We start from the raw sequence: 25942 nt of genomic DNA on the forward strand, positions 1-25942 counted from the left end.
ATGAAGAACTACCTCGTATGTTGACTTATTTTTCTCTTGTGCTTTTCTCAGCCTCGTCTCAGATTACTCTGTCGGTGGGCCTGAACTGGCCCGTGGGCCGCAGGTTTTACACCTTTGCACTCGCCACTGTTGAGGTCATCGGCAATAGCTCGTGTCCTTTTGGCCTCTTCCTGTCATTATTCATTCTGCCTGAGGAGATTGTCTTCTGCGGTCTGTACTATAAATTCCAGATTATAAACCACAATTTTTTGCATAAATAATTTATTTTTTTTGTTTTATGGCGACAATGAGGAAAACAGTGAGCTGCTCTTTTCCACAAAACACATTTTCCACAAAGCATTATTCATATAATATATACCAAGAGCAAAGTGGGAGATTTAACAGTACTTTATTCAATATATACAACATACTCACCCAATAGTCCTCAAGTCTATGTCAGATCACTGAAGATTCCTTTAATCCATGAGGAACGATGACAAGCAAAAGCAATTTGGTCCATGACTGCAGAAACCACCAATGGCAACAACACAAAGAGACGTCTGTGCTGCAATCTGGCACTATTCCCCAAAGTAGGGTTGCCCTCTTCTCATCGCGGCCGCCATTCGCGTTTTCTTTCGGCGCAGGAGTAAATACCTGCTCGTCTTTGTAATCCTCATCTTGAATGGTCACACGGGCTGAAAACACGTGACGTAAACAACTCTAATCGGATGTTAGTTCATTATTATGGCATTTTAAGACTGGAGCTTAAAATCCAGTGCGCTCTATAATCCGAAATTTACGGTACATTATTTAGTCATTGTGGGTTTTTATTCAGCTTTTTTATCCTAATATTAATATACTTTCAAATACTTTTCGTTTAAGGTATTCCGAAGATTTCTGTAGTGCCAGGTCTGCTCATAAAGTTTAGTACAGTAACCCCCCACTGTTGTACTTTTCAGAGTTTCGCCACTTTGTGGATTTTGAAGCTTTTATCGTGTTCTGTATTCTGATTGGCTAAAATTTGCCCCGCCCCCTTTTCGCCCGTGGGCCAATAACGTAAAAGTTTGATTAAGCTTCATTATGTACGTGCAAATATTTAACGCAATTTCGAGTTTCTTTAATAGCCGTCAACAATACAATCTGGACCCACAAAACCCAAGACGGCAGAGGAAGATGCTTTCTATTGCCAACAAAGTTGGACCTCTCAACACACTAAAGGTAAAAGCATTTCGATGCCTCCTATTTGTTCCACTACAACGTCCACACACAAATATATTCTACAGTAAAAAATTGGATAGAATCCTGAAATCATTTATCCCTTTTTGTAATGAATACTACAATATAATAACATTATTTTTAATATTATAATTCGACAATAGTTATTATTTATTAAAACCTGTAGAAAGTACAGTACTTTTATTTAGAATGCCTGTCGTTCAGAATGTTTCAGGTTAATATTTCACCCCAAATTTTTTGTTTTCCAATAACCTCCACACGATGGCGACAAAACATCATCCGAAGTAAATAAGTAATACTGTCGAATTGGGCAAGATTACTTTTAAAATTATATTTTGACAGGACAGAATTTATTTGTAAAAAAAAAAAAGTTTATAAAGTACAATATTTTCCTTTGTTAAATAGCTTGAGCTTGTAAAATAGGGTTTGTTCTTTGGTTCCACTGAATTCAGCAGCGAGATTATTTAAAATTATATTTTAACAGTACAGAATATATTTGTAAAAACATTTTTTTATGAAGTATAATACTTTTTGTTAAATAGCTTGAGCTTGTAAAATAGGGTTTGTTCTTTGGTTCCACTGAATTCAGCAGCGAGATTACTTTTAAAATTAGATTTTAACAGTACAGAATTTATTTGTAAAAAAAAATGTTTATAAAGTACAATTACTTTCATTTAAATAGCTTGAGCTTGTAAAATAGGGTTTGTTCTTTGGTTTCAATGTACAATGGAGTATGTAATAAATAAATTAAGGTTTCAACTTTGTGGATTTGAACTATCGTAGCTGCAGGGGATTACTGTACTTTATTGTTTTTACACGGGGTTTGACACCAATTTGCGCCTGTACTTGGGAATGAAGTGGGTAGTTTTAGTGAATAATAGAAAGGTAGAAAGTAACAAGTCCATTTTGGGGTGAGGCTCCTTTGATTCTGGTCTCACGAAAACATCCAATTTTGTAGTTCTCCTTTTGTTTTATCAAAGACACGATTTCCTCAAATTACTCTGTGGTTGAACACTGGACTCTGAACCAGTCTTGGCCTTTGGAGTGAGAAAGGGAATTGACAAAAGGTGCTCCGCATGTTTCAGTCTTTGAGGTTACCCATAGTCCTTTGGTCAACGAGGCAGACCTCAAGCAGACATAGGCTCATAAGTATGGAAGTGGATCCCTTTGGAGCAGGTGATCTTCATCACGGCACCGTTGAGGCTCGTGTCGGTGATCAATGTCATCATGCCTTCGGCGATAATGGATGGCCTGCCGATGGACAATTTTACATGACATGACGTTTACGTTTTTTACATCTAGTTGTTTTGGCTGAACTCTTTCCCATAATGCTCGATTACCAATCCATACACACACTCCCAAACCGACGCAAGGCTGCGATGTGTTTATCACGGCTATTAAGTGTTCAGTGTCTTGCCCAAAGACTCTTCAACAGTTAACTCAGAGGAGCCGGGAATCGAACCTGCGACCGCAGATTGTTAAGAAGCGAATATGTGTCCCAGACACATACGATGTCACGCCACCTATCAAATTATGCTAAAGAATGCATGCTAATACTATATGCTAACAAAAAATGCTAACAGCATAACCTGTTAGCATGCAGACAACAGATACATGCTAACAATTTATGCTAATGGTTATATGCCAACGAATCATGCAAACTGCTCAATGCTAACGGCTACATGGTAAGGAGTTATGATAACAGCTACACGCTAACAAGTCATGTTAATGGATAAATGCTAACGGCTGCATGCAAACAAATTATGCTAAAGGATGCATGCTAATGCTATATGCTAACAAATAATGCTAACAAGTTATGCTAATGAATATATGCCAATGAACCATGCTAACTGCTTGATGCTAACGGCTACAAGTAATGAGTTAGGATAACAGCTACGCGCTAACAAATTATGCAAAGGACGCATTGCTAATGCTATATGTTAACAAATACTGCTAACGGCTACATGCTAAGGGGTTATGCTAACAAGTTATGTTAATTAGTATATGCCAGCGAATCATGCTAACTGCTCAATGCTAACGGCTACATGTAATGAGTTAGGATAACAGCTACATGCTAACGAGTCATGCTAATGGATAAATGCTAACGGCTTCATTCTAACAAATTATGCAAAGGACGCATGCTAATGCTATATGCCAACAAATAATGCTAACGGCTACATGCCAACGGGTTATGCTAACAGATACATGCTAACAAGTTATGCTAATGAATACATGCCACCGAATCATGCTAACGTCTACAAGTAATGAGTTAGGATAACAGCTACGCACTAACAAGTCATGCTAATGGATAAATGCCAACAGCTTCATGCTAACAAATTATGCAAAGGACGCATTGCTAATGCTATATGTTAACAAATACTGCTAACGGCTACATGCTAACGGGTTATGCTAATTAGTATATGCCAGCGAATCATGCTAACTGCTCGATGCTAACGGCTACATGTAATGAGTTGGGATAACAGCTACATGCTAACGAGTCATGCTAATGGATAAATGCCAACGGCTTCATGATTAATGATGATTTTATTGTTATAAATGCTACAATTGTTTTTTTTATCTTTATTATCAATTTAGAAAAAGTAGAAATGTGGGAACGGAATAAAAGACCGACTCACTGTAAAACTCCAAACTTGCTCATGCTGCGCTTGAAATCGTCCTTGAACTGCACATATTTGCCCATGTTTTCCTCCCGTTCCACCGTGTGAAGCAGAGGCGTGTCGACGAAAGCGGGACACAGGACGTTGATGCGCACGCCGTAGTCGCACTGAGAAGATGCATCCTGTGAGAAGTAGGGGAGAAAAAAAAGGAGAAACATTTGAAGGGACAGTGCGTAACATCCGACCGGAAGCGAGTGCGACAAAGCACACTGAAGAAGACAAACTATGGAGGCTGTTAACGGCTACATGCTAACGAGATATGCGAACTAATACATGCTAAGAAGTTATGCTAATGGTTAAATGTGGATGGCTCGTTAGCATGTAGCATAATTCGTTAGCATGTAGCAAAAAAGAAAGGAAAAGGGAAGCTCTGGGAGAAAATGGGCAAGAAGAAGAGAAAAAAAGAGTCAAGTCATATTTATTTGTATAGCCCTTTATCACAAATAGTCTCAAAGGGCTGCACAGAGCACAACAACAGTTTTAACAGTTTGAATCTACCGTCTCCTCCCCCTTCTGCATCCTTCCGCTACTCTACCGTACCAGGTAAATCAATTTGTTTTTTCTTCCCATGTATATTTATTTATGATAGTCACACATATGCAGTACTAAAGAAGAAGAAAAAGGGATATCCTAAGCAGCAAGCTGTCTGATAATTATGTCAGCTCCCTCTAGGTAAGCCACCTTCAAGTACTTTAAAAAATGCTCGTTTGTATGATAGATCATGTATTTTTGCTTATTTGCTAATTATTCAAATCAATATTTCTTTCACCACTAAGAGGCGCTAAATTAGGGGTCTACAACATTTTTGAAGTTGAAAACTACCTTTGGTAACTAATGAGTGCAAAGGGCACCCAGTTTGATAGCCTTTTTAGAATAACTTATGGTATTAGTATGTAGTTACTATGTTATTACCCGATTAATTATTAGAAGTAGGGTTAACCAATACACACTGTAGCTACCCCGTGTGTGTTTTGAACATTGCTTACATTTGTTTTTGGAGTTTAGCCCTGAATTGGAATTTGTTTGGACCTTGGGTAGTAGATAGGCGAACTAAGGTTACGGTGAGGGTGTTTGAAATGCCATCGAATGTCCTCACGATATGACCAGTAAAAGAATGTACGCGAGTTTGTTTGTGTGTTTGGTTGTTGTTCTTACGGCAATGGCCCTGGAGAAACCGATGACTCCGTGTTTTGTGGCCGTGTAAACCGGCTGGTGAGGAGAGTGCAGGAAGGCTAAGGGCAAAAAGAAGGATAAAAGACATCTGTGTTAATAGTATGAAGCCTTGATTGACCGAGTATCGTACAGGCCGCCTGGAATACTTTTGTTATGATAAAGACAGAAATCATGTTATAAGTGATCATTTTTGACGTTTTACTTTCAATGTCTAGCTACATCGACCATAACTGTGTCTTAAGATAATGTTATAACAGTTTAAAATGATTCAGGATTATAATAAAGCTTTATTGTATTTAGTATTGTAACATTCCAAACAAGTAACCTGTAGATGCAGCAGATAATCAGAAAACAAACAAGACCCAGCATTCATAATAGGGACGATTGGAAGTCTATGCAATTGGGCAAATACTGTAAATTCCGGACTATAAGCCGCTGCGGCTTATTCAGTGAAGTGGCCAATTTATGGAATTTTTCTAACGGCCACCAGCGGCGTTGGAGTATAAAAGGTAAGATTGAAGACCAGTAGAATATGTGCTCCAAGAAAGACTGCAATCTCTAGGTTTAAGCATACATTGTCTGTAAAGTTAAGGTACGTTCCGATAATGAGGGGGGCGCCCTTGATGGCGATAGTTATGAGGAGGAAGTTAAGGGCGATCTTCCGCAAATTTCACAATTGCTGCTTTTTTTAACAGGCACGTTTGATACATTGCGAGCGTGATCCTACTAGCGTGTTGGTACCTTTCAAAGGCACGGTTTGGGATGAAAGTTGTATTATTATAAAGCTTTGAAAACTCTCCCGGTGGACCGTCTTTCTTCGTAAATATGTGTAACCATGTATAATATGCATTTGCAACTGTATATTTTTGTAATGTATTTATTTTAGAAACTTATTCTAAAATCAAAAAGAAGGGGCGGAGCAAACGCGGGCTGATGGGAATTGGGGTAAAGCTGAGTTACCGGTAGATCTGTCTGTTGTCGCAGCGGACAATAGTGGATATATATTTTTCCCACCCTTAACTTTGGAAATATACATTTTGTTTCCTTGGATTACTTTCAACGGGACCCGGACTTTACAAGTCTGCATCATACGTTAATTACAGGTATCATTTTCCATTTATGATGCCAAATGTGGTTCTAGAATTGTGTACCCACTATGAAGTTACTAGCCTGGAACTTACAACCCGGTCTGGGTCAAACTTGAAATTGTGTCGCAAGTATGAATGCGGGCGCACGCGGTTTATCCATGGGTGCGGCTTGTGTAAGTACAAAAGTGGCAAATCACCTAAAAAGTGGTGGGTGCGGCTTATAATCAGGTGCGCTCTATAGTCCGGAATTTACGGTAGTTCAAAAGGGTGTGTTAAAAAATACCAGTGTCTGCTGTTGACTGTACAAACTCAAAGCTATTTGGTTTGTCCAAACCAAAGGTCGGGTTTAGCAATCCTAATTTTTAGTTGCATGACCACAGTTTTTATAACTGCTTCACGTCTGTGTGGCATAAAGTCCACAAACTTGCTTAACATATGTGTCCATTATCCCTGGTAGGCAATATATGGGCCTAGTAGGAGAAGCATGTCCAGACTATGATTCGTGCACCACCATGCTTCACTGTCTTCAATGTCAATTCATTTAAATGTCTTGGTTTTGCTTCACAAACAGTATTTGTGATATAACCCCAATAGTTCTCGATTGGATTGAGATCTGGGGATTGGGCTAGCCACTCCATAGCCTTAATTATATTGGTTTGGAACCAAGACTCCTGCGATTGGCTGGCAACCAGTTCAGGGTGTCCCCTGCCCACTGCCCGAAGATAGCTTGGATGGGCTTCAGCATCCCCGCGACCCTACTGAGGATAAGCGGTGCAGATAATGGATGGATTGAACCAAGACTTTGCTCATGTCCTGTGTATTTGGGGTCATTGTCTTGTAAAACACCCATATCAGGGGCATGTCCTCTTCAGCATAAGGCAACATAACTTCTTCAAGTATCTTGACATACATAAACTGATCCATGATGCCTGCTATGCGATAAATGGGCCAAACACAAGAGTATGAGAAACATGCCCGGACCATGATACTTGCACCACCATGCTTCACACTGTCTTCAATGAGTACTGCGGTTTGAATTCAGAGTTTTGGGGTTGTCTCACACACGTTCTGTGGCCCCTGGACCCAATATTACTTTTATCAGTCCACAAAATGTTCCTCAATTTTTCTTTAGGCCGGTTGATGTGTTCTTTGGCAAATTGTAACTTATTCTGCATATGCCTTTTTTTGACAGAGGGTCTCTTGAAAATAAATTTGCTTCACGCAGACCTCTTGATTCAAATGTTTTTTTAAATGGATACAGACAAAAACTGCTTTAAAAATGCATTACTTATTATACCCTGTCTGTCATTTCTTGCCTGTGATTACTCTGCTGCCACACGTAGATGCCTGTGTTATACCATTGTGGGACATTGCTGTCAGCTTCTGGGTATTTTGGAGAGCTACTCAGATTTATTATTTTTTTATATTGCAGTAAAGTTAGTCTTTTCTTCTTCCAGGATCCGTTTTCTCATCAGTCCAACTGTTGTGGGGGTCATTAAAATAACGCTTGTCAAATGAGGGGGTGACAGCGCCCCCATGGTAATAACAGGTAAAGCTTGAACCAAGGGATTGGATTTGAGCTTGGTATTGGTGGGGATTCCATAACATTGGTGGGGACAAAACAGTGATTGCTCGATATTGGTGGGGACACGTCCCCTTCATCCATGCAGAAACTACGCCCTTGGGCTGAATTGTCCCGTTTTTGTGGTGGACGGATTTTTCTCAGGGTTGTCTCCTTTATGCTTTGGTGTTCACCCATCATAAAATCCCTTTATTCTAATAAAAATCTCTCTCTTATCTCATTAGCTGCACCGCTTGTCCTCAGTAGGGTCGCGGGGGTGCCGGAGCCCATCCCAGCAATCATCGGGCAGTGGGCAGGGGACACCCTGAACTGGTTGCCAGCCAATCGCAGGGCACACAGGGACAGACAGCTCGCTCATTCACACCTAGGGACAATTTGGACCGGCCAATTCCCCTGAAATGCATGTCTTTGGATTGTGGGAGGAAACCGGAGTGCCCGGAGGAAACCCACGCAAGCACGGGGAGAACATGCAAACTCTGCACAGTAAGGCCGGTAGCTGGATTTGGTCCCTCGACCTCAGAACTGTGCCGCACACGCGCTAACCACTGCGCCGCCGTGCTGCCTCTAATAAAAATATGACCCCATTATTTCAATCTAGACTTAAGTTAGTCTCTATCCTGAGCACCCGGTTGTCGTTTTTTATTGCTCGAAATTAATATGAGCAATTAAAATTTGATTTGTTCTCAAGCGTACAGAAAGATCCATGCAGGGCTATTTACTACATTTCAGCATATAATTTACCTGCCATTGAAGATACATTGATGATTGTTCCACCTTCCTTTCCATGCTCCTTACTCATATGCTCCATACCCAGGTAGGTCCCATTTATTACGGAATTCTGTAGAAAAATAAGGGGGGAGGGAGGGGGACATTGGACATCGTGACATTCCTCACAACAACCAAAATGCGGCACTGAAGAAACCATTTATTAAAAGTTTAATAACATGCTAATAAAGTGTCTTTTAACATTCACATCGAAATAGCCACTTGACTTCCTGGCGCGCACATAACCAAGAAAACCTAAACACAACAACACACAGTTCACCCAGGGAACAAGCTCTGGTTTGTTGATGAGGAATTTCCTCTTTTAATTAGCTCAACTTGCATGGAATGTTCAAAAGAAACATGTTTGTTCTCAGTCTGTTGGAGAAAATGCGTTCGGCTTCATTCGAAATCCAGCGCGCTGCCGAATGGCTTCGCATGAAAAGGAACAGTGTTGGGAAAGTTACTTGAAATGCGTAATTAGTGATAGTTACTCACCATTTCTTCCGAAAGTAACTCAGTTTTTAACTGAATTACTCTATCGTAAAAGTAACCAGCTACTAGGGAAAGTAACTATTTCCGTTACTTTAAAAAGTTGTATGTAAAAAAAAAAAATTTGAAATTTTCTGAGAAAATACGAAACTCTGTGGTGATGTTTTTGACCGGAAATGACTTGAAGGAATAGGAATCCCGACTATTTTTAGAGAAACGTTTTTTTCGGCTTGGCGCACTGAAAAGAGTCAACTCTTTCGGGTCCTGAACGGCTTTTTGGGGTTGTTTTTGTGGCTTTGATCCCCACATGACCAGTTATTATGCAACATTGTGCATGGAATGAATTAAAAGGGGAGAGAAAATAAAGGGGAAAAAAAGACAAAAATTGAAGAAAAGAAAAAAACAAAAGGACAAAGAGATAAAAGAAGAAACTTTATCTTTTATATAAGTCAAGTCATGTTTATTTGTGACGCCCTTCATCACAAAGAGTCACAAAGGGCTGCACAGATCAAAGACGAGTTGCTCAGTCTCTTCTACCTGTTCAATCGGCACGTTTGAGTGGGACTGCATCTCATTTTATTGAGATTTTATTGGTTTTATTCCCTTTTTCTGCCAATAATTGAGGGTCCAGAGAAAGTAGAAAGGGAAAAGAAATTAAATGGAGATAAGCGACTGGGACGTTCTCCATCTGCGTCACGCTAAATGACACATACAACCATTGATTCGCCAGTGTCAAGCACAAGAGTCGGAGGACGCTGAAATTCTCCTCATGTAGATATTCTCCCTACCGTTTATACCTGCATGAAACCCAAATTTACAACGATAACATAAATATATAAAATCATGGAGTCAGCTTTTATGTGCATATTTGGTTGTGTGTCACAAATAGCGCGTTGGGAAAGGGGTGTGGCTTATACAGGAACAACAATATCCTAATTAACGGACTGTACCACATATCATAATCGTGGGGAGGAACACTACCGTCTTTTCGGCACTATAAGGCGCACCTAAGTCTTAATTTTTTTCAAAAGCTGACCATGCGCCTTATATTACAGTGCGCCTTATATATGGCTCAATATTAAATTCGCAAGGTCTCGCAACTTACGCAACAGCCCCCGACTCGATTTTCCCCCGAACGTGGAGTAGTCCGCGGTGTATGCTGGGATTTATATACCGGCGTTTCATTGGCTAACCAATGTGTCAATCATCCGTTAAATCGATCGCTATTGGCTAAAGTTATTCGGAGCCTCGGATTGGCTAGAGGGCCAAAACAAACCCTGCAATTGGCCGAAAAAGATGCGTCAATCATCCGTTACATTGATCGCTATTGGCTGAAGTTATTCGGAGCCTCGGATACGCTAGAAGGCCAAAACAAACCCTGCAATTGGCCGAAAAAGATGTGTCAATCATCCGTTACATCGATCGCTATTGGCTGAAGTTATTCGGAGCCTCGGATACGCTAGAAGGCCAAAACAAACCCTGCAATTGGCTGAAAAAGATGTGTCAATCATCCGTTAAATCGATCGCTATTGGCTAAAGTTATTCGGAGCCTCGGATTGGCTAGAGGGCCAAAACAAACCCTGCAATTGGCCGAAAAAGATGCGTCAATCATCCGTTACATCGATCGCTATTGGCTGAAGTTATTCGGAGCCTCGGATACGCTAGAAGGCCAAAACAAACCCTGCAATTGGCCGAAAAAGATGACTGAATAGCAAGCTTGCTAAACGACGCCATAAAGAAACATGTTTCATTAGTCTGTATTTGTAAATATTTGACTCTCCTGGATTTACTTCACTCACGGTTGTAAGAAGACCATGATTGCGTATCATTATTGAACGTGAGAACTTAGGTGAGCTATGCGGCTTTATATTTTCCCGGTATCTTGTTTTAGAACGATCTTGATGTTGCTGTGATGAGTTGAGTGAATTCAACTCAATTCCAAGTGTTTATTGTCATATGCACAGTAAAGTTGCGAGCGAAAAAGAAAATGAAAACTAAGGAATGGTTGGCATTTCTTGAATCCCAAGACTTTAACCTTCCGAATGATATTTGGAACAATGCATTTGAGTGACATCGTACAGACACTGTTTCCGTACACGTCTGAGACACGTATTTGCTTCTTTGCAAGCTTTGGGAATGTTAAGGGGGGGTAATAAGTTGGACTGAACCATGTCGACGTTCCCATTGTAGCGCCTTATAATCCGGTGCGCCTTATCTATGGAAGATATAGGTCCAAAAGCTATTTTTTGGGGGTGCGCCCTATCACCCGGTGCGCCCTATAGTGGGAAAATACGGTGCATGTCCAATTGGAATTAACAATTGTTTTTTTGTAAATAGCATTTAAAATACAAGCCAAAACAACCAAAAATCACCATCCGAAGAAAACCTCTGCAATGCAGTGGAACAGCCTTACTAAATTTGAATTCCTTCCCAAAAATATCTGGAAGGACAATAGTCATGCAATGACTTTACCCATCCGACGTCCTAAACCTTAAGAACTTCCCAGCATAAGGTGCAAAAGGCTAAGGCACAGGCGTTAAACTGCCGGCCCGCGGGCCGTATCAGGCCCGCTAAGGGATTGAATCTGGCCCGCGAGACAAAGCTGAGGGAAGCGAAAGAGAAAAACGAGCTGCAGGTTGAAATATTTCCTCTTGATGTTGCCAAAGCCAGGTGCCTCTTACAAACGCTGTACTTGTATTTCTTTCTTTCTCTCTCTTTCAGTCTCTCTCTCATCCTCCCTTCTTCTCTCACCTATCTCTCTCTCTTTCACTCGCTCTGTCTCTCTATTTTTCTTTGTTCCTCTTTTTCTCTGTCTTTTTACTTTCTTTGGCTCTCTTTTCCTTTTATTTCCTTTTCTGTTTTTTTCTCTCTCTTGCATCCCCCTCTTTCTCCCCTTCTCTCTTTCTATTTGGATTTCTTTTTCTCTCTCTTTCCCCCTCTTTCACAATTTCTTTTTTCTCTCTTGTTTCTCATATTATCTCTCTCTTTTTTTTACCTCTCTCTCTTTCTTTCTCCCTTTCTCTTTTTTATTTGTCCCACCCTCTCTCTTTTTCTCTCCCTCTTTTTCTCTTATTTCGTTCTATTTTGCTGCTGCAGGTTGAAGTATATCTACTAGATATTGCCAATGCCAGGTGCCTCTCACAAATGCTGTACTTGGATTTCTTTCCTTCGCTCTCGTTCTCACCCTCTCCGTCTCTCTTTTTCTATTTCTTTGTTCCTTTGTCTCTTTCCCTTTTTACCTTCTTTTGCTCTCCCTTTTTTCATTTGCTCTCTTTTCTCTCTTTCTCTCTCTCTCACTTGCTTTTCTCTCTCTTGCATCCCCCTCTTTCTCCCCTTCTCTCTTTCTATTTGGATTTCTTTTTCTCTCTCTTTCCCCCTCTTTCACAATTTCCTTTTTTCTCTCTTGTTTTTCATATTATCTCTCTCTTTTTTTACCTCTCTCTCTTTCTTTCTCCCTTTCTCTTTTTTATTTGTCCCACCCTCTCTCTTTTTCTCTCCCTCTTTTTCTCTTATTTCGTTCTCTCTTTTCTTTCTCCTCAATCTATTAGTCTTTCATTCTTTCTTTTTCTTTCCTTCTTTCTTTCTCCATTTCTTTCTCTCTTTCTTTCTCTCCATCTCTCCATTTCATTCTTCCTTCTCCATTAGTCCGGCCCCTGAGAGAATGTTTGCTCTGTGGTGTGGCCCCCGAGTCAAAATGAGTTTGACACCCCTGGGCGAAGGGCATCATATCGAATCATCGTTCGCTATGTAAAAAGTCGCTTATTACGAAAAAAATAGGATCCAACTATAATGTCAACTCACCAGGTTGACTTGAATGGTTTTCTCCCAGTCCTTTTCATTGTTGATCCCAGCATTGTTGATAACAATGTCTAGGCGACCAAACCGGTCTACTGTACTCTGGAAGGCATCTAAGAAATGAAGAAAAAGAGAAAAACCATAGTCAATATATTTTGTAGTATTCACAGTGTTGGGGAAACGGCGTTATTATTTTTATGAACGGGGTAATCCAACTAGTTTTCTGTTTTAACGCTGTAATCGTTACCGAGAGTCAAATCGAGTGGTTTTCCGCTCTCTTTCGGGTCGTTTATGTCACGTCTTATCGCAGGGGTGTCAAACTCATTTTAAGTCGGGGGCCACACGATAGAACAAACAGGACTAGTAGATTCAAGAGAAAGAAAAAGAGAGATAAAGAAATAAGAAAAAGAGGGAGGGATAAGGAGAGAGGGCGGGACAACGAAAGAAAAAGAGAGAGAGGGAGAGAGCGTGAGAAACAAAAGATAAAAAGTCGTGAGAGAGGGGGAAAAGAAAGGGAGAGGACGAAAGAAATCCAAAGAGAAATAGAAAGACAGAAGGAGAGAAAAGAGAAAAGAAAGCGCAAAGGGTAGGAAGAGAGAAAAGAAAAAAAGGAAGTTAGAGCAAAAGAAGTTAAAAAGACATAGAGAGAGAAAGAGACAAAGAGCAACAAAGGAAGAGAAAAAGAGAGAGTAAAAGAGACAGAGACAGAGTGGGAGAAAAGGGGTGGAAAAGGAAGAGAGAGAGAGAAACAAAAGATAAAAAGTCGTGAGAGAGAGGGAAAGAAAGGGGGAGGAAGAAAGAAATCCAAGGAGAAATAGAAAGACAGAAGGAGAGAAAAGAGAAAAGAAAGCGCAAAGGGTAGGAAGAGAGGAAGAGAAAAGCGAGAAAAGGAAACAAGGAAATTAGAGCAAAAGAAGTTAAAAAGACACAGAGGGAAAAAGAGACAAAGAGCAACAAAGAGAAAAAGAGAGACACAGAGAGTGAAAGAGACAGAGTGAGAGAAAAGGGGTGTAAAAGAGAGAGAGAGCGAGAAAGAGAGAGAAATAAATACAAGTCCAGTGTCTTTGTTCGAGGCACCTGGCTTTGGCAAAATCAAGTTGACCTATTTCAACCTGCAGCTCGTTTTCCTCTTGCGCTTCTCTGAGTGTTGTCTTGCGGGCCGGATTCAATCCCTCAGCGGGCCTGATCTGGCCCGCGGGCCGCCTCTTTGACACCTGTGTCTTATCGGATCATGTCACCAATCAAAATGAAATGATCTGCTTTTCAAGTCAATGACTTCCCAAAGCGCTTTACAATGTGCTTCACATTTCCCAATAGCGGCCTTGCAGCCATGTAAGGCGCTAACCTGCCTATCAGGGGTTCAGTGTCTTACCCAAGGACACTTCGGCATGTAACACGGACGAGCCTAAAACGATCGCTCTACCTCTTGAGCTACTGCCGCCCAATACTCAAAAATCAATAATCAAAATAGCGACGTCAATATAGAGCAAGGATTTCAAACAGGTGGCCCGCGGGCCGGATCGGGCCCACCAAGGGCATTGAATCTGGCCCGCGAGACAACACTGAGGGAAGCGCAAGAGAAAAACGAGCTGCTGCAGGTTGAAGTATGTCTACTGGATATTGCCAATGCCAGGTGCTTCTCACAAATGCTGTACTTGGATTTCTTTCCTTCTCTCTCGTTCTCACTCTCTCTGTCTCTTTTTCGATTTCTTTGTTCCTTTGTCTCTTTCCCTTTTTACCTTCTTTTGCTCTCTCTTCCTTTTTTCATTTGCTCTCTTTTCTCTCTTTCTCTCTCTCACACTTGCTTTACCCTTCCCTCTTTCTTTCTATATCTCTTTGGATTTATTTTTTTTCTCTCTTTCCCCCTCTCTCACTATAACTCTTTATCTCTTTTTGTTTCTCACATTCTCTCTCTCTCTTTCCACTCTCGCTCTCTCCTTTTCCCATTCTCTCTTTCTTTGTCCCACCATCTCTCTCTTTCTCTCATTCTTTCTGTCTAATCTGCTAGTCCGGCTCCCGAAAGAATGTTTGTACTATCGTGTGGCCCCCGAGTTAAAATTAGTTTGTCACCCCTGATATAGATAGATAGCCATTACGGATCCAGTATTTCCTAATGTGCCGAAAGAAAAGGCGAATTGGAGACTGCTGAGCTGGCTCTTGGAGTAGCCGTTTTCTGATTGGTCGAAATGCATTTTTTCAGGGATTCTGTGCTGTTGACTTTGAATATGTTAAGTATAAAATAAGGTTAAAATTCTATTTTATCTTTTTCTTTGTAGATTTATACATAGTCTAATTTATATTTCCTAGGTTTTTCAGTGTTAGCATTTAAGTGTTAATTGAGCTTCAATCTTCCCCTAATTTAAGTTATTCATAATAAAATGTAATACATGACCTGACTTGACTGAGGTTTTTGAGTTTTTCCTTGCCCTCATGTAGGTTTTAGATCAGGGGATGGCATCATAATAGTCTGTAGTTTGCAATAGTCTGTGAAGCTCTTTGAGACTCCTTGTGATTGAGGGCTATACAAATAAACATGACCTGACTTGACTGAGGTTTTTGAGTTTTTCCTTGCCCTCATGTAGGTTTAAGATCAGGGGATGGCGTCATAATAGTCTGCAGTGTATCCAGCCCTTTGAGACTTCCTGTGATAAAGGGCTATACAAATAAACAGTCTGGGGGCCAGTGCTAGTTACCTAATATCGGAGTTTGTCTTCGTCAAAAGTCTCGCTATAAATTCAGCATTTTATTGAGGCGGCATCGAGCGAATCTTCACAATATTAAGGTGGATGAAAGCTAATTTTGTCATATATCTCACATGTAACCGAAATGACGGATTAGGTCACAGGTGTCAAACAGGCGGCCCGCTAAGGGATTGAATCCGGCCCGCGAGACAACACTCATAGAAGCGCAAGAGACAAACAAGCTGCAGGTTGAAATATGTCCACTTGATGTTGCCAAAGCCAGGTGCCTCAAACAAAGACACTGTACTTGTATTTTCTTTCTCTCTCTCTCTCTTTCTCTCTCTCTCTTCCACCCCTTTTCTCCCACTCTCGGTCTCTTTCACTCACTGTGTCTCTTTTTCTCTTCCTTTGTTGCACTTTGTCTCTTTCTCTCTCTGTGTCTTTTTAACTTTTTTGCTCTAACTTCCTTTTTTCCTTTTCTCTCTTTTCTCTTTCTCTCTTCCTACCCTTTGCGCTTCCTTTCCTCTCTCTCATGACTTCTCTTTTTATCTCTTTTGTTTCTCATGCTCTCTCTCTCTCCCTCTCTTTTTTTTCTGTTCCTTTGATGCTCTTTGTTTCTTTCTCTCTTTGTGTCTTCTTTTGCTCTAACTTCATTTTTTCCTTTTCTCTCTTTTCTCTTTCTCTCTTCCTACCCTTGGCGCTTCCTTTCCCTGCTCTCACGACTTCTCTTTTTATGTCTTTTGTTTCGCTCTCTCTCTTTCTTCTGTTCCTTTGATGCTCTTTGTCTCTTTCTCTCTGTGTCTTTTCAACTTCTTTTGCTCTAACTTCATTTTTTCCTTTTCTCTCCTTTCTCTTTCTCTCGTCCTACCCTTGGCGCTTCCTTTCCCCTCTCTCATGACTTCTCTTTTTATGTCTTTTGTTTCTCGCGCTCTCTCCCTCTCTCTTTTTCTTTCATTGTCCTGCCCTCTCTCTTCTTTTCCCTTCCTCTTCCTCTTATTTCTTTATCCCTCTTTTTCTTTCTCTTTAATCTCCTCGTCCGGCCCCCGACAGAATGTTCGCTCTATCGTGTGGCCCCCGAGTTCAAATGAGTTTGACACCCCTGGATTAGGTTTAAATGCAACACCTAGATTTATGACCCAGTCCCCCATTTGTCAAGGTTGAGAGCTGTGACAACCCGGTCACTTCGGGACGCAATTCAGCTCAAACAGAGCTTGTCCGGTCTTGCAAGCGGTCACGTGACTGCTCGTTTCTTTGCATTTCTGCGGTCGGAAATGAGGCAGGAAACTCGTGCTACTGCGTGCTACCGTCTACCTTTACCTCGAGTCGGGTGTTGTTTGTAATTGTACGGTGGCCCAGAGTGGAATGCCACACGCAGGTTTTACCACCTCGGGTTTTTTGTCGAGTTGGTGAAACTTGATCTGTGTGCTAGGTGCTATCGCGCAAAGATAAACGACATGCTCGAATAGGAGACGCTTATTTACTACGGCGTCCTACATCAGGGGTGTTCACTCGTTTTTGGCTGCTAGGGGAAGAAAAAATTAATGAGGCCCAGACTAGTAGTGGTAGGAGGGAGGGAGAGACTGAGAAAGAGAAAAATAACAACATTCAATTTCAACACAATCATAGACAACAAAGCATTTAACTTTATGTGAAAGAAATGACACCAAAATCTCAATTAGGCACTTTTGGTTTTGCTGACTTGGCATTTTTTTCCAGAAAGACATTACCCTCTTCCAGAATGTAACAATATGCCTGGCTGAAATTTAGAAGCGTTGACCTTTTTATGTGGAAAAAATGCCACAAAACTGTAGATCCTGCACTTTTGGTTTTGCAGACTCGGCATTTTTTCCGGAAAGACATTATCCTCTTCCAGAATGAAACAATATGCCTGGCTGAGATTTAGAAGCGTTGACCTTTTATGTGAAAAAAATGCCACAAAACTGTAGTCTGGGCACTCTGCAGTCTGGGTTTTGCTGACTCGGCATTTTTCCAGGAAGACATTCCTTTCTTCCAGAACGGAACATTTACTGTCAACATAATGCCTGGCTGACATTTAGAAGCGTTGACCTTTTATGTGAAAAAATGCCACAAAACTGTAGACTCAGTACTCGGTTTTGCTGACTCTGCATTTTTCCAGAAAGACATTACCCTCTTCCATAACGGAACAGCATTTAATATCAACACAATGCATGGCTGACCTTTAGAAGCGTTGACCTTTTATGTAAAAAAATGCCACAAAACTGTAGACTCAGTACTTGGTTTTGCTGACTCTGCATTTTTCCAGAAAGACATTGCCCTCTCCCAGAACGGAACAACATTTAATATCAACACAATGCCTAGCTGACCTTTAGAATCGTTGACCTTTTATGTGAAAAAATGCCACAAAAGTGTAGACTCAGCTCTTTTGGTTTTGCTGACTCGGCATTTTTCCAAAAAGACAATACTCTCTTCCAGGCCAGATCAACACGCAATTTCAACACAATATCTCGCAGACGTAGAAGTGATGACCTTTATGTGAAAAAATGACACCGAAATGTCAACTAGGCACTTTTTGTTTTGCTTACTAGGCATTTTTCCAGAAAGACATTCCACTCCAGGTGAACCCTGCCAAAAATGGTAATTGCCAATCAAAAACACGTCCACATCTCAAGGCAGGCTCTTCACGTTGAAGTCTGACTTTGTAAGTAGCTTGCTCAATAGTTCAAGAGTGAAGTTCAACATCCAGTTCAACACTGGTGTACCGTTCTTGCATAACAGTTAACCTTTAGTCTCCATTACACCCAAACGCTCAGCAGTTCATTATATAAGTCCCACAGTCCGTTAATTAGGTGCCATTCAATGACGGTTAGGGATGGGCAAGGGTATCGGTATCAGCGCTGCCTTCTTGCATGATATCAGTCCTGCCTATCTTTTTATCATCATTATTCGCAGTTTTAAGGCGTTTAAAATGTGTCCATATCAAAACAATACAGACAGTCAAAAGTATGCACATAACTGAAAACCCCACTAAATCCATATACCAAAACAGAAATAAACAGATCCAAAGTTGTAAAAAAAATAATAATCATGTAATAGTATCTGTATCTGGTATCATTTTGGTGGCAATTTTTCTCATAAAAGATCAACGCTTCTAAATGTCAGCCAGGCATTCTGTTGACATTGAATGTTGTTTCATTCTGGAAGAGGGTAATGTCTTTCTGGAAAAGTGCAGAGTCAGCAAAAACAACATCAAGCATCAACACCACCTTTCACAGGCAGTCAGGTAGATTACCCCCAGACGTGAAAACTGCCCAAGCATTTTTGATTTTTCTAAATTGACAGTTTTCCCAGAAAGACATTCCACATTCGCAGGCCAGAACGACAATGAGCATCAACACTACCTTTTACAGGCAGTCGGGTAGATTAGCCCCAGACGTGAAAACTGCCCAACCATTTTTGATTTTTCTGACTCAACAGCTTTCCCAGAAAGACATTCCACTTTCCCAGGCTAGAACAACATTGAGCATCAACATCTCCTTTTACAGGCAGTCAGGTAGATTAGCCTCAGACGTGAAAACTGCCCAACCATTTTTTATTTTTCTGACTCAACAGCTTTCCTAGAAAGACATTCTATTCTCTCAGGCCCAAACAAGTTTGACCAGTAGCACAATATCTTAAGCAGGTAGGTCACTCTAAAAGTGAATGACCCTACCATGTAGGGAAATGCAACCTGCCTCAGGACCAGGACGCCTCGCTGTGGTTGACGGAATAATGAATTCTGGTGTTTGCCAAAAGATCCTGAAGTCGAACTCTCGGCTATCGATTCGTGCCCTTACACTTAAGTTCTATTGGATCATGCAGCTGGAAAACAATCCAAAACACAATAGCAAGTCCGCCTCTAAATGGCCCAGTAAACCCAAAAAAAGGCCCTGGAGTGGCTACGTGAAAGTCCGGATTTCAAACCAATTTTGCAAAGAAGAGTGGGCCAAAATTCTTCCACCGTGTCCAATTATCGTAAATGGTTGATTTCTGTTATCGCTGACAAAAGGTGGCCCGACGCGCTACTAAGTTTAGGGGGCAATATGATATATATAATTATATTAAACAATGATTTTTAAGGGTGCGCCTTATAAGCCAGTGCGCCTTATAGTGCAGAAAATAATAATGTGCATGTGCTAACATGTGTAGTGCCCGTTACCTCTCAGTGAGTCTCTGTTGGAAACGTCACACTGAATAAAGATGCTGCTGTCGTCTCCAAATTCCGCATCCAGCTGATTTTTGCACTCCTCACCGCCGGTCTTGTTCAAGTCAACTACAGCCACCTTTTAAACACGCCAAAAAACAAAAAGGCATGAATAGGCTGAATTCTTCCTCATGGAGATATTCTCCCTACCATATACACTTGCATCTAAGCTGCATTTATAATTATCGAATAATAAACTGAAATCAGGAAGTCAGGCTGAAGTTTGGTCGTGTGTCACCGGCTGCTAACGGTAGGCAGCGCGTGGCCAGGGGGCGTGGCTTATACAGGAACAACAAACCAATAGGAAATCAATGGGGCAAACGTTAGTACAGAGTTTATGTTAAAAGTACACAGTTTTGGTCTTCTTTACATGTGAAATGATGTGTACCTGGAGAAAGAAAGACAGTACCCAGAACTGGAAAGGGAGATCTTTGAGCGATTTGTAGCCCAGCGACAAAATGGGTATGGAGTGTCTCTGCTAATGGTTTGTTTGCAACCTCCCAAGATTGCTCAAGAAATATGAATGTTTCACTGCTTCCACAGATTGTTGTACATGTTTCCTTTTTCTTTTATCATTCGGCTATTTTAAAGCAGTTTTAGGAGTTATATACAGTAATTTGTAACTAGGTACTTTCAAGTAACTTTTTGGTGTCAGAAATCTGGAGGGTGCACTATAAGATATAATAATAATAATTTCCTTTGTATTGTCATTCTTTTTAACAATGTACACAGAACGAAATGTCGATACACCTGACCCGTTGTAGCGAGCCGATGCAGCCGCAGCCAACAGAGGGCGCCGCCATTATACCAATTAGGTATGTCTCGGTCGAGGCGCGAACCAGCGACCTCCCAGTCTCAAAGCGGGCGCCTTACCATCTAGGCTACTGAGCTGGTTATGCACGGAATTATGAGGCGGACCCCCAAACCAGACCCCTTTTGTCATATATTTTTCATACATAAGGCGCATGAAATTGAGACTAAAGAAACTAAATATGAATCAAATGATGACTCACAACACGTGGTAAGCTTTCTCTCCTGGCATTGATCTCTTTGATCCCCGGCAAAACTAACATAAAATGCGACAGAAACAAAATAAAAATAAATCCAAACAGCTCATTTTTGCCCTTCCATGTAATTCGTTACTTTTATTGGATTACTTTTAGTTACTTTTGGATTACCGTAAATTCCAGACTATAAACCGCTACTTTTTTCCCCAAACGTTCAGCCCTGCGGATTATTCAGTGATGCGGCCAATTTATGGAATTTTTCTAACGGCCGCCAGCGGCGCTCGAATACTAAAGGTAAGATTTAGACCGGTGGAATATATGCGCTGAGGAAGACTGCAACTTCTTAGCTTGTGCACAAATTGTCTATATGACAACGTTTCTTTCCGATACTGAGGAAGACGACTTTGATGGAAGATGAGGACGGTTTACCGTGATTTTTACAAGCACGTTTTTTATTTTTCAACAGACCCGTTTAATGTGTTGCGAGCGTGTTGCTACCTTTCACAGGCACGGTTTGGGATGAAAGTTATATTATTATTATTAAAGCTTTGAAAACTCTCTCGGTGTACAATCTTTCTTAGTAAATATGTGCAACCATGTATAATATGTATTTGCAACTGTATATTTTTGTAATGTATTTATTTTAGAGACTTATATATATATTTTTCCCACCCTTACTTAAAGTCGGGTTTGGGTTAATTTCGTGATTGTGTTACATGTTTTAATGTGGGCGCATGCGGCTTATATACAGGTGCGGCTTGTGTAAGTACAAGACTCTTAAAATGTGGTGGGTGCGGCTTATAATCAGGTGCGCTCTATAGTCCGGAATTTACGGTACTCCAATACCAAATATGCTCATAAAAGACAAAAGGAACTAAATATGAATAAAATGATGACTCACAACACGTGGTAAGCTTTCTCTCCTGGCTTTGATCTCCGGCAAAACGAACATCAAATGCGACAGAAACAAAATGAAAATAAATCCAAGCAGCTTGCCAACATCATTTTTGCCGTTCCATGTGTTCCCAAGCCTTAGTAATTTTATTCATATTTAGTTTCTTTTGTCTTTTATTAGCATATTTGGTATTGGAGTCATCCAAAAGTCATTGAAAGTAATCCAGTTGAAGTAACCCTACCCAACCCTGCTTGTCATATTACCTGTGGTGAAATACCCAGGTGAAGCTAAAACCATGGCACAAAACAGGTTGTGCGGCAAAGGTAAGCGCCGAGGGAGTTGTGCAAGAACAGGTTTGATAGCGAACATAAAGAGTCTGTGAATGTAAAGAGAAGAGATCCAGACTGACCTTAACCGAGTTCTGCAGGAGGGACTGGACCACGGCTCTCCCGATTCCTTGAGCTCCGCCGGTGACCAGAGCCACCTTCCCATTCAGAGACATGATCCCCCTTGGAGTCTTTGGACTCTTCTTTGGTGTCCTTTTACCTGGCACCTCCTCCTCTCTCAAGGCATTCAGAGTCCCGTTTCGACTACTTTGCTCGTGTTGTGCTTTCCCTCCTTTTCCCTTCCCGTGCTCTAGATTAGCTTCCTCTCTTCTGCTTATCTAGCCGAACCAAAAGCTGTGTGAGAGAGAGAGAAAAAGCAAAAGAGGGGGAGAGAGAAAGAGAGCGTCATATAGTTTATGTAAACCTTCGGATAATTATTACACAAATTGTTTGGAGCAGCCTACCTGCCCTCTAGCTCCTCCTTTGTTCTCCACCCCCTTTCCAAACAGGTTTTAAATCCCAGGAATCCTAGAAATGAGGACAAGCTTTTGGATCCATTACCAGCTGTCCGCATAGATTATGACTTTTTACAGAATTTTTATGAAGAACAGGACTAATATTGTGGGTTGAGGGGGCACTGGATTCCAGGAATCCCTTGCTGCATTCGAGATAGTCTTTACTGTCAACATACCTGTCAACCTGTAGGTTTTTGCCGTACAAAGTATGTTTATTATGCATTTTGAGACGTGTACCACGTACAAGAAAATCTGTATGGAAAAACGCAAATTTGTCAATGATGGGTACCATCCGGGAAACACAGACTATCACGAAACCTCAAATCAATCGAGTCAAACGAGTTCGCCGCGGTAGCCTCTATCTCGGTATCGTTTTTTTTTCCGTTGCAAACGAAGCGAGCGGTTTGATGCTACTGTGCGCATGCGTCTGCCGCCTGGGGATTTCCCATCATGCATCATTCCGACAGTCAGAAAGCAGAGCTGTAGGCCTACATGACAACATAGTTTTGAATTTTCTTTCGATACAATCATCGAGTCGCATTGGCGGAACCTGAATTAAAACGCTCTAAGTCATTCTGATCTGAAAACAACAGGCGGGGTTGATTGAGTACATTTGAAATACTGTGGTCTTAAAAAACATCGGATTTCATGTGGTAGTTGTGTAGTGAAAGGAAGTCCGTCTCTTTTCAGAGAACCGGCTTTTTCGGCTCAACTCATTAGAGAGCCGACTCTCAAACGGCTCACTTGCTTTGATGCACTATATTACGAAATATGCTCATAAAAGACATAAGAAACTAAATATGAATCAAATGATGACTCACAACACGTGGTAAGCTTTCTCTCCTGGCTTTGATCTCTTTGATCTCCGGCAAAACTAACATAAAATGCCACAGAAATATAATGAAAATAAATCCAAACAGCTTGCCAACATCATTTTTGCCGTTCCATGTGTTCCGTTACTCCCCAAGCCTGCACAAAATTGAGTCATTTTCTTCATATTTAATTTCTTTTGTCTTTTATTAGCATATTTGGTATTGGAGTAATCCAAAAGTAATTGAAAGTAATCAAGTTAAAGTAACCCTACCCAACCCTGTCTGACATACCTCCTACCACCAGCGGGCTCCAACACAGCCCAGTTCAAACTCCAGTTGGGGCCCTTTGGTGGTAGGGGGTATGTCAGACCTTAACACACTAGTGCTTTTTACACATTTCTTTGATAAAGGAAAAATATATGGTTCTGTAAAAGTGCAAATGGTAAAAAATTCTTAATATTTTCTGATGAATATAGATAGGAAGAAAACAGACTGTATCTAATAAGGTTTTTATATTTTTGCGGCTCTAGACAAAGATATATTTTTGTCTCTTTCAACATTTAGTGTTGCCGACTGAAAGGCAAATGCCTTATTCCATAGAGTCCACATGATGGCGAACAAAATATCCTTCTCACTTACTTTAACTATCCAGTTTTCCAGTACAGTGGAACCTCGGTTCTCGACCATAATCCGTTCCAGAACCTTGTTCAATCACCGAAATAGTTTTTCCCATTAAAAATAATGTAAGTCGTTTTAATCCGTTCCAACACCCTGAATGTTTAACGTAAACAAAGCTAACCCAGGCTAATTGTACGTTCGCGTTATCGTAATCTTCCGTACAAAAGATTACGCTAACATGAACGTGTAAAAATAAAAAAAAGGATAAAGAATTATAAATAGGATTTCTTACCTTTGTGGTGGTCAGCAGAAGGCGCAGGTGGACGGTGGTACTATTATTTCTTTCTTAAATGCAACAGTTGTACGCACTACTTTTCTTTTTTCACCTGTAGCACCTTTGCTGCTTGCACTGACTTTCTTCGGAGGCATAATTAGGGGCTGAAACACTTCGTACACCTATATTAAAAGCGAAAGCAAAACAAAGCACGTCCGCACGCAATAACTACATCTGTACGCCGCTCAGGATGGCACCCTAGCGTACGCACTCACGCATTACCGGCGTTCGAACTCCGATTTTTTTGACCGAACAGCGAAGCAAGAATTTCTCGAAATTTTTGGTCGGACTCCGATTTGTTCGAACTGAGAGGCGTTCGAAAACCAAGGTTCCACTGTATATGGAGGTACATCTCACCCTTGAACCTGTTGCTTTCAAAGAAGAATGGTCAGTAGACTTTCCTTGACAAAGCACAAAACCTGGTCACCGTTGGGGAATTTTGCTGATGCTTAAGAAGTTCATATCGGTTCTCACTGATGGTTAAGCGAGTGTTATGCTTTTTAACTTTTGTCATTTACTTGAAAAGTTGCCTCATTGCTAAAAACAAGCAGGTGGTCAAATCAGTCATGTTCCACCTTCTGTTGCATTGCAATGCAAATTTCTCGACAGAGTGGTTTATCAGTTTTCTGCACCTGTTGGACTTTAGCTTATATAGGCATTGTGTGCAGTATTCGTTTTCTTAAGACACACTAAACAGTCGGACACTCGTCTGATGAATTTAAGGGAGCTACAATTGAAAGTTCGAACTTGTTCAATCACATCTTCTGGAGTTGAGAGGCGATTTTTTAGCTGGGCATTAGCACCCATCTGTTATGAATTTGCCATGCCATTTCACAATGGCTCTCTGGTGGCCCCTTTCAGAATTTCCTGCTAAAAAGTGCATAATTCTACCATCCATCCATCCAGTATCTGCTCCACTTATCCACAGTAGGGTCGCGGGGGGCTGGAGCCCATCCCAGGAATCTTCAAGCAGATGGCAGGGGACACCCTGAACTAGTTGCCAGCCAGTTGCAGGGCACACAGAGACAGACAACTCAGTCATTTACACCTAGGGACAATTTGGACCAGCCAATTAATGTCAGGACCAGCACACACGGTAGACCCAATCGCGTAACGGTTTCTCACAATTTTATGTAAAGAAAGAGGAAGGGCAGCGCCCGCGATCCGATGCTCACTGGACGCGGGAAGCAAGTCGCTCTCGTACTGATTGTGATCCGAACATGGTAGTGGATCTTCCGTAGCGAGCAATGATGGTGTCAGGGATGGAAAAAAATTGGTCGGTAGCCGGGACAGGGAGAGCAAGGTGTGGTCGGGGTCAGAAACGAGTCGTAAGCCAGAACGGGAGAGTAGACGTAGTCGGGGACAAAAAAGGTCGTAGCTGGAGACAGACGGGAGCAAAAACAGGACAGGTGGGAGTCAGGGTCAGAAAAGGCTTGCCTAGTATACACTGAGGTTCCCAGACGGACTGACAACAAGGGACAGACAGGACTGGGTTCAAATACTGACAGGGAGCCAATCAGAACCCGCAACAGTTGGCGCCAAATGAGCTGAGTCACATCAGTAATGCCAATTAACCTGACATGCATGTTTTTGGAATATGGGAGGAAACCCAAGCGTGAGAACATGCAAACTCCGAACAGGAAGGCTGGTAGCTGGATTTGATCCCATGACATCAGAACTGTGCCACGGACGCACTAACAACTCATCCACCATGCTGCTCATGCATAATTAAGTTTTTTTTTAAAAA

At 41.3% G+C, this 25942-nt stretch overlaps 2 protein-coding genes across 2 annotated transcripts in view; one reads left to right on the forward strand and one right to left on the reverse strand.

The window, feature by feature from the left end:
* wdr17 (WD repeat domain 17) overlaps nt 1–2338 on the forward strand; it is a 69419-nt gene extending 67081 nt beyond the window's left edge. The window contains exon 33 of the mRNA XM_088341643.1: nt 52–2338. Coding sequence (XP_088197769.1) covers nt 52–84 — 33 coding nt within the window. The 3' untranslated portion in view covers nt 85–2338. The remainder of the gene's footprint in view (nt 1–51) is intronic.
* hpgd (15-hydroxyprostaglandin dehydrogenase) lies at nt 792–22342 on the reverse strand. The gene is made up of 7 exons (XM_088341646.1): nt 22000–22342; nt 19644–19767; nt 12792–12898; nt 8478–8574; nt 5049–5125; nt 3852–4015; nt 792–2466 (listed from the first exon to the last, which is right to left on the reverse strand). Exons 1-7 carry the CDS (start codon nt 22090–22092, stop codon nt 2343–2345), a joined length of 786 nt encoding a protein of 261 aa, XP_088197772.1. The 5' UTR covers nt 22093–22342; the 3' UTR covers nt 792–2342.
* Between the last annotated feature and the right edge of the window lie 3600 nt (nt 22343–25942).

The sequence above is a fragment of the Urocampus carinirostris genome, chromosome 8, assembly GCF_059441175.1.
Source record: "Urocampus carinirostris isolate Australia breed hairy pipefish chromosome 8, RoL_Ucar_1.0, whole genome shotgun sequence".
Lineage (NCBI taxonomy): Eukaryota > Metazoa > Chordata > Actinopteri > Syngnathiformes > Syngnathidae > Urocampus > Urocampus carinirostris.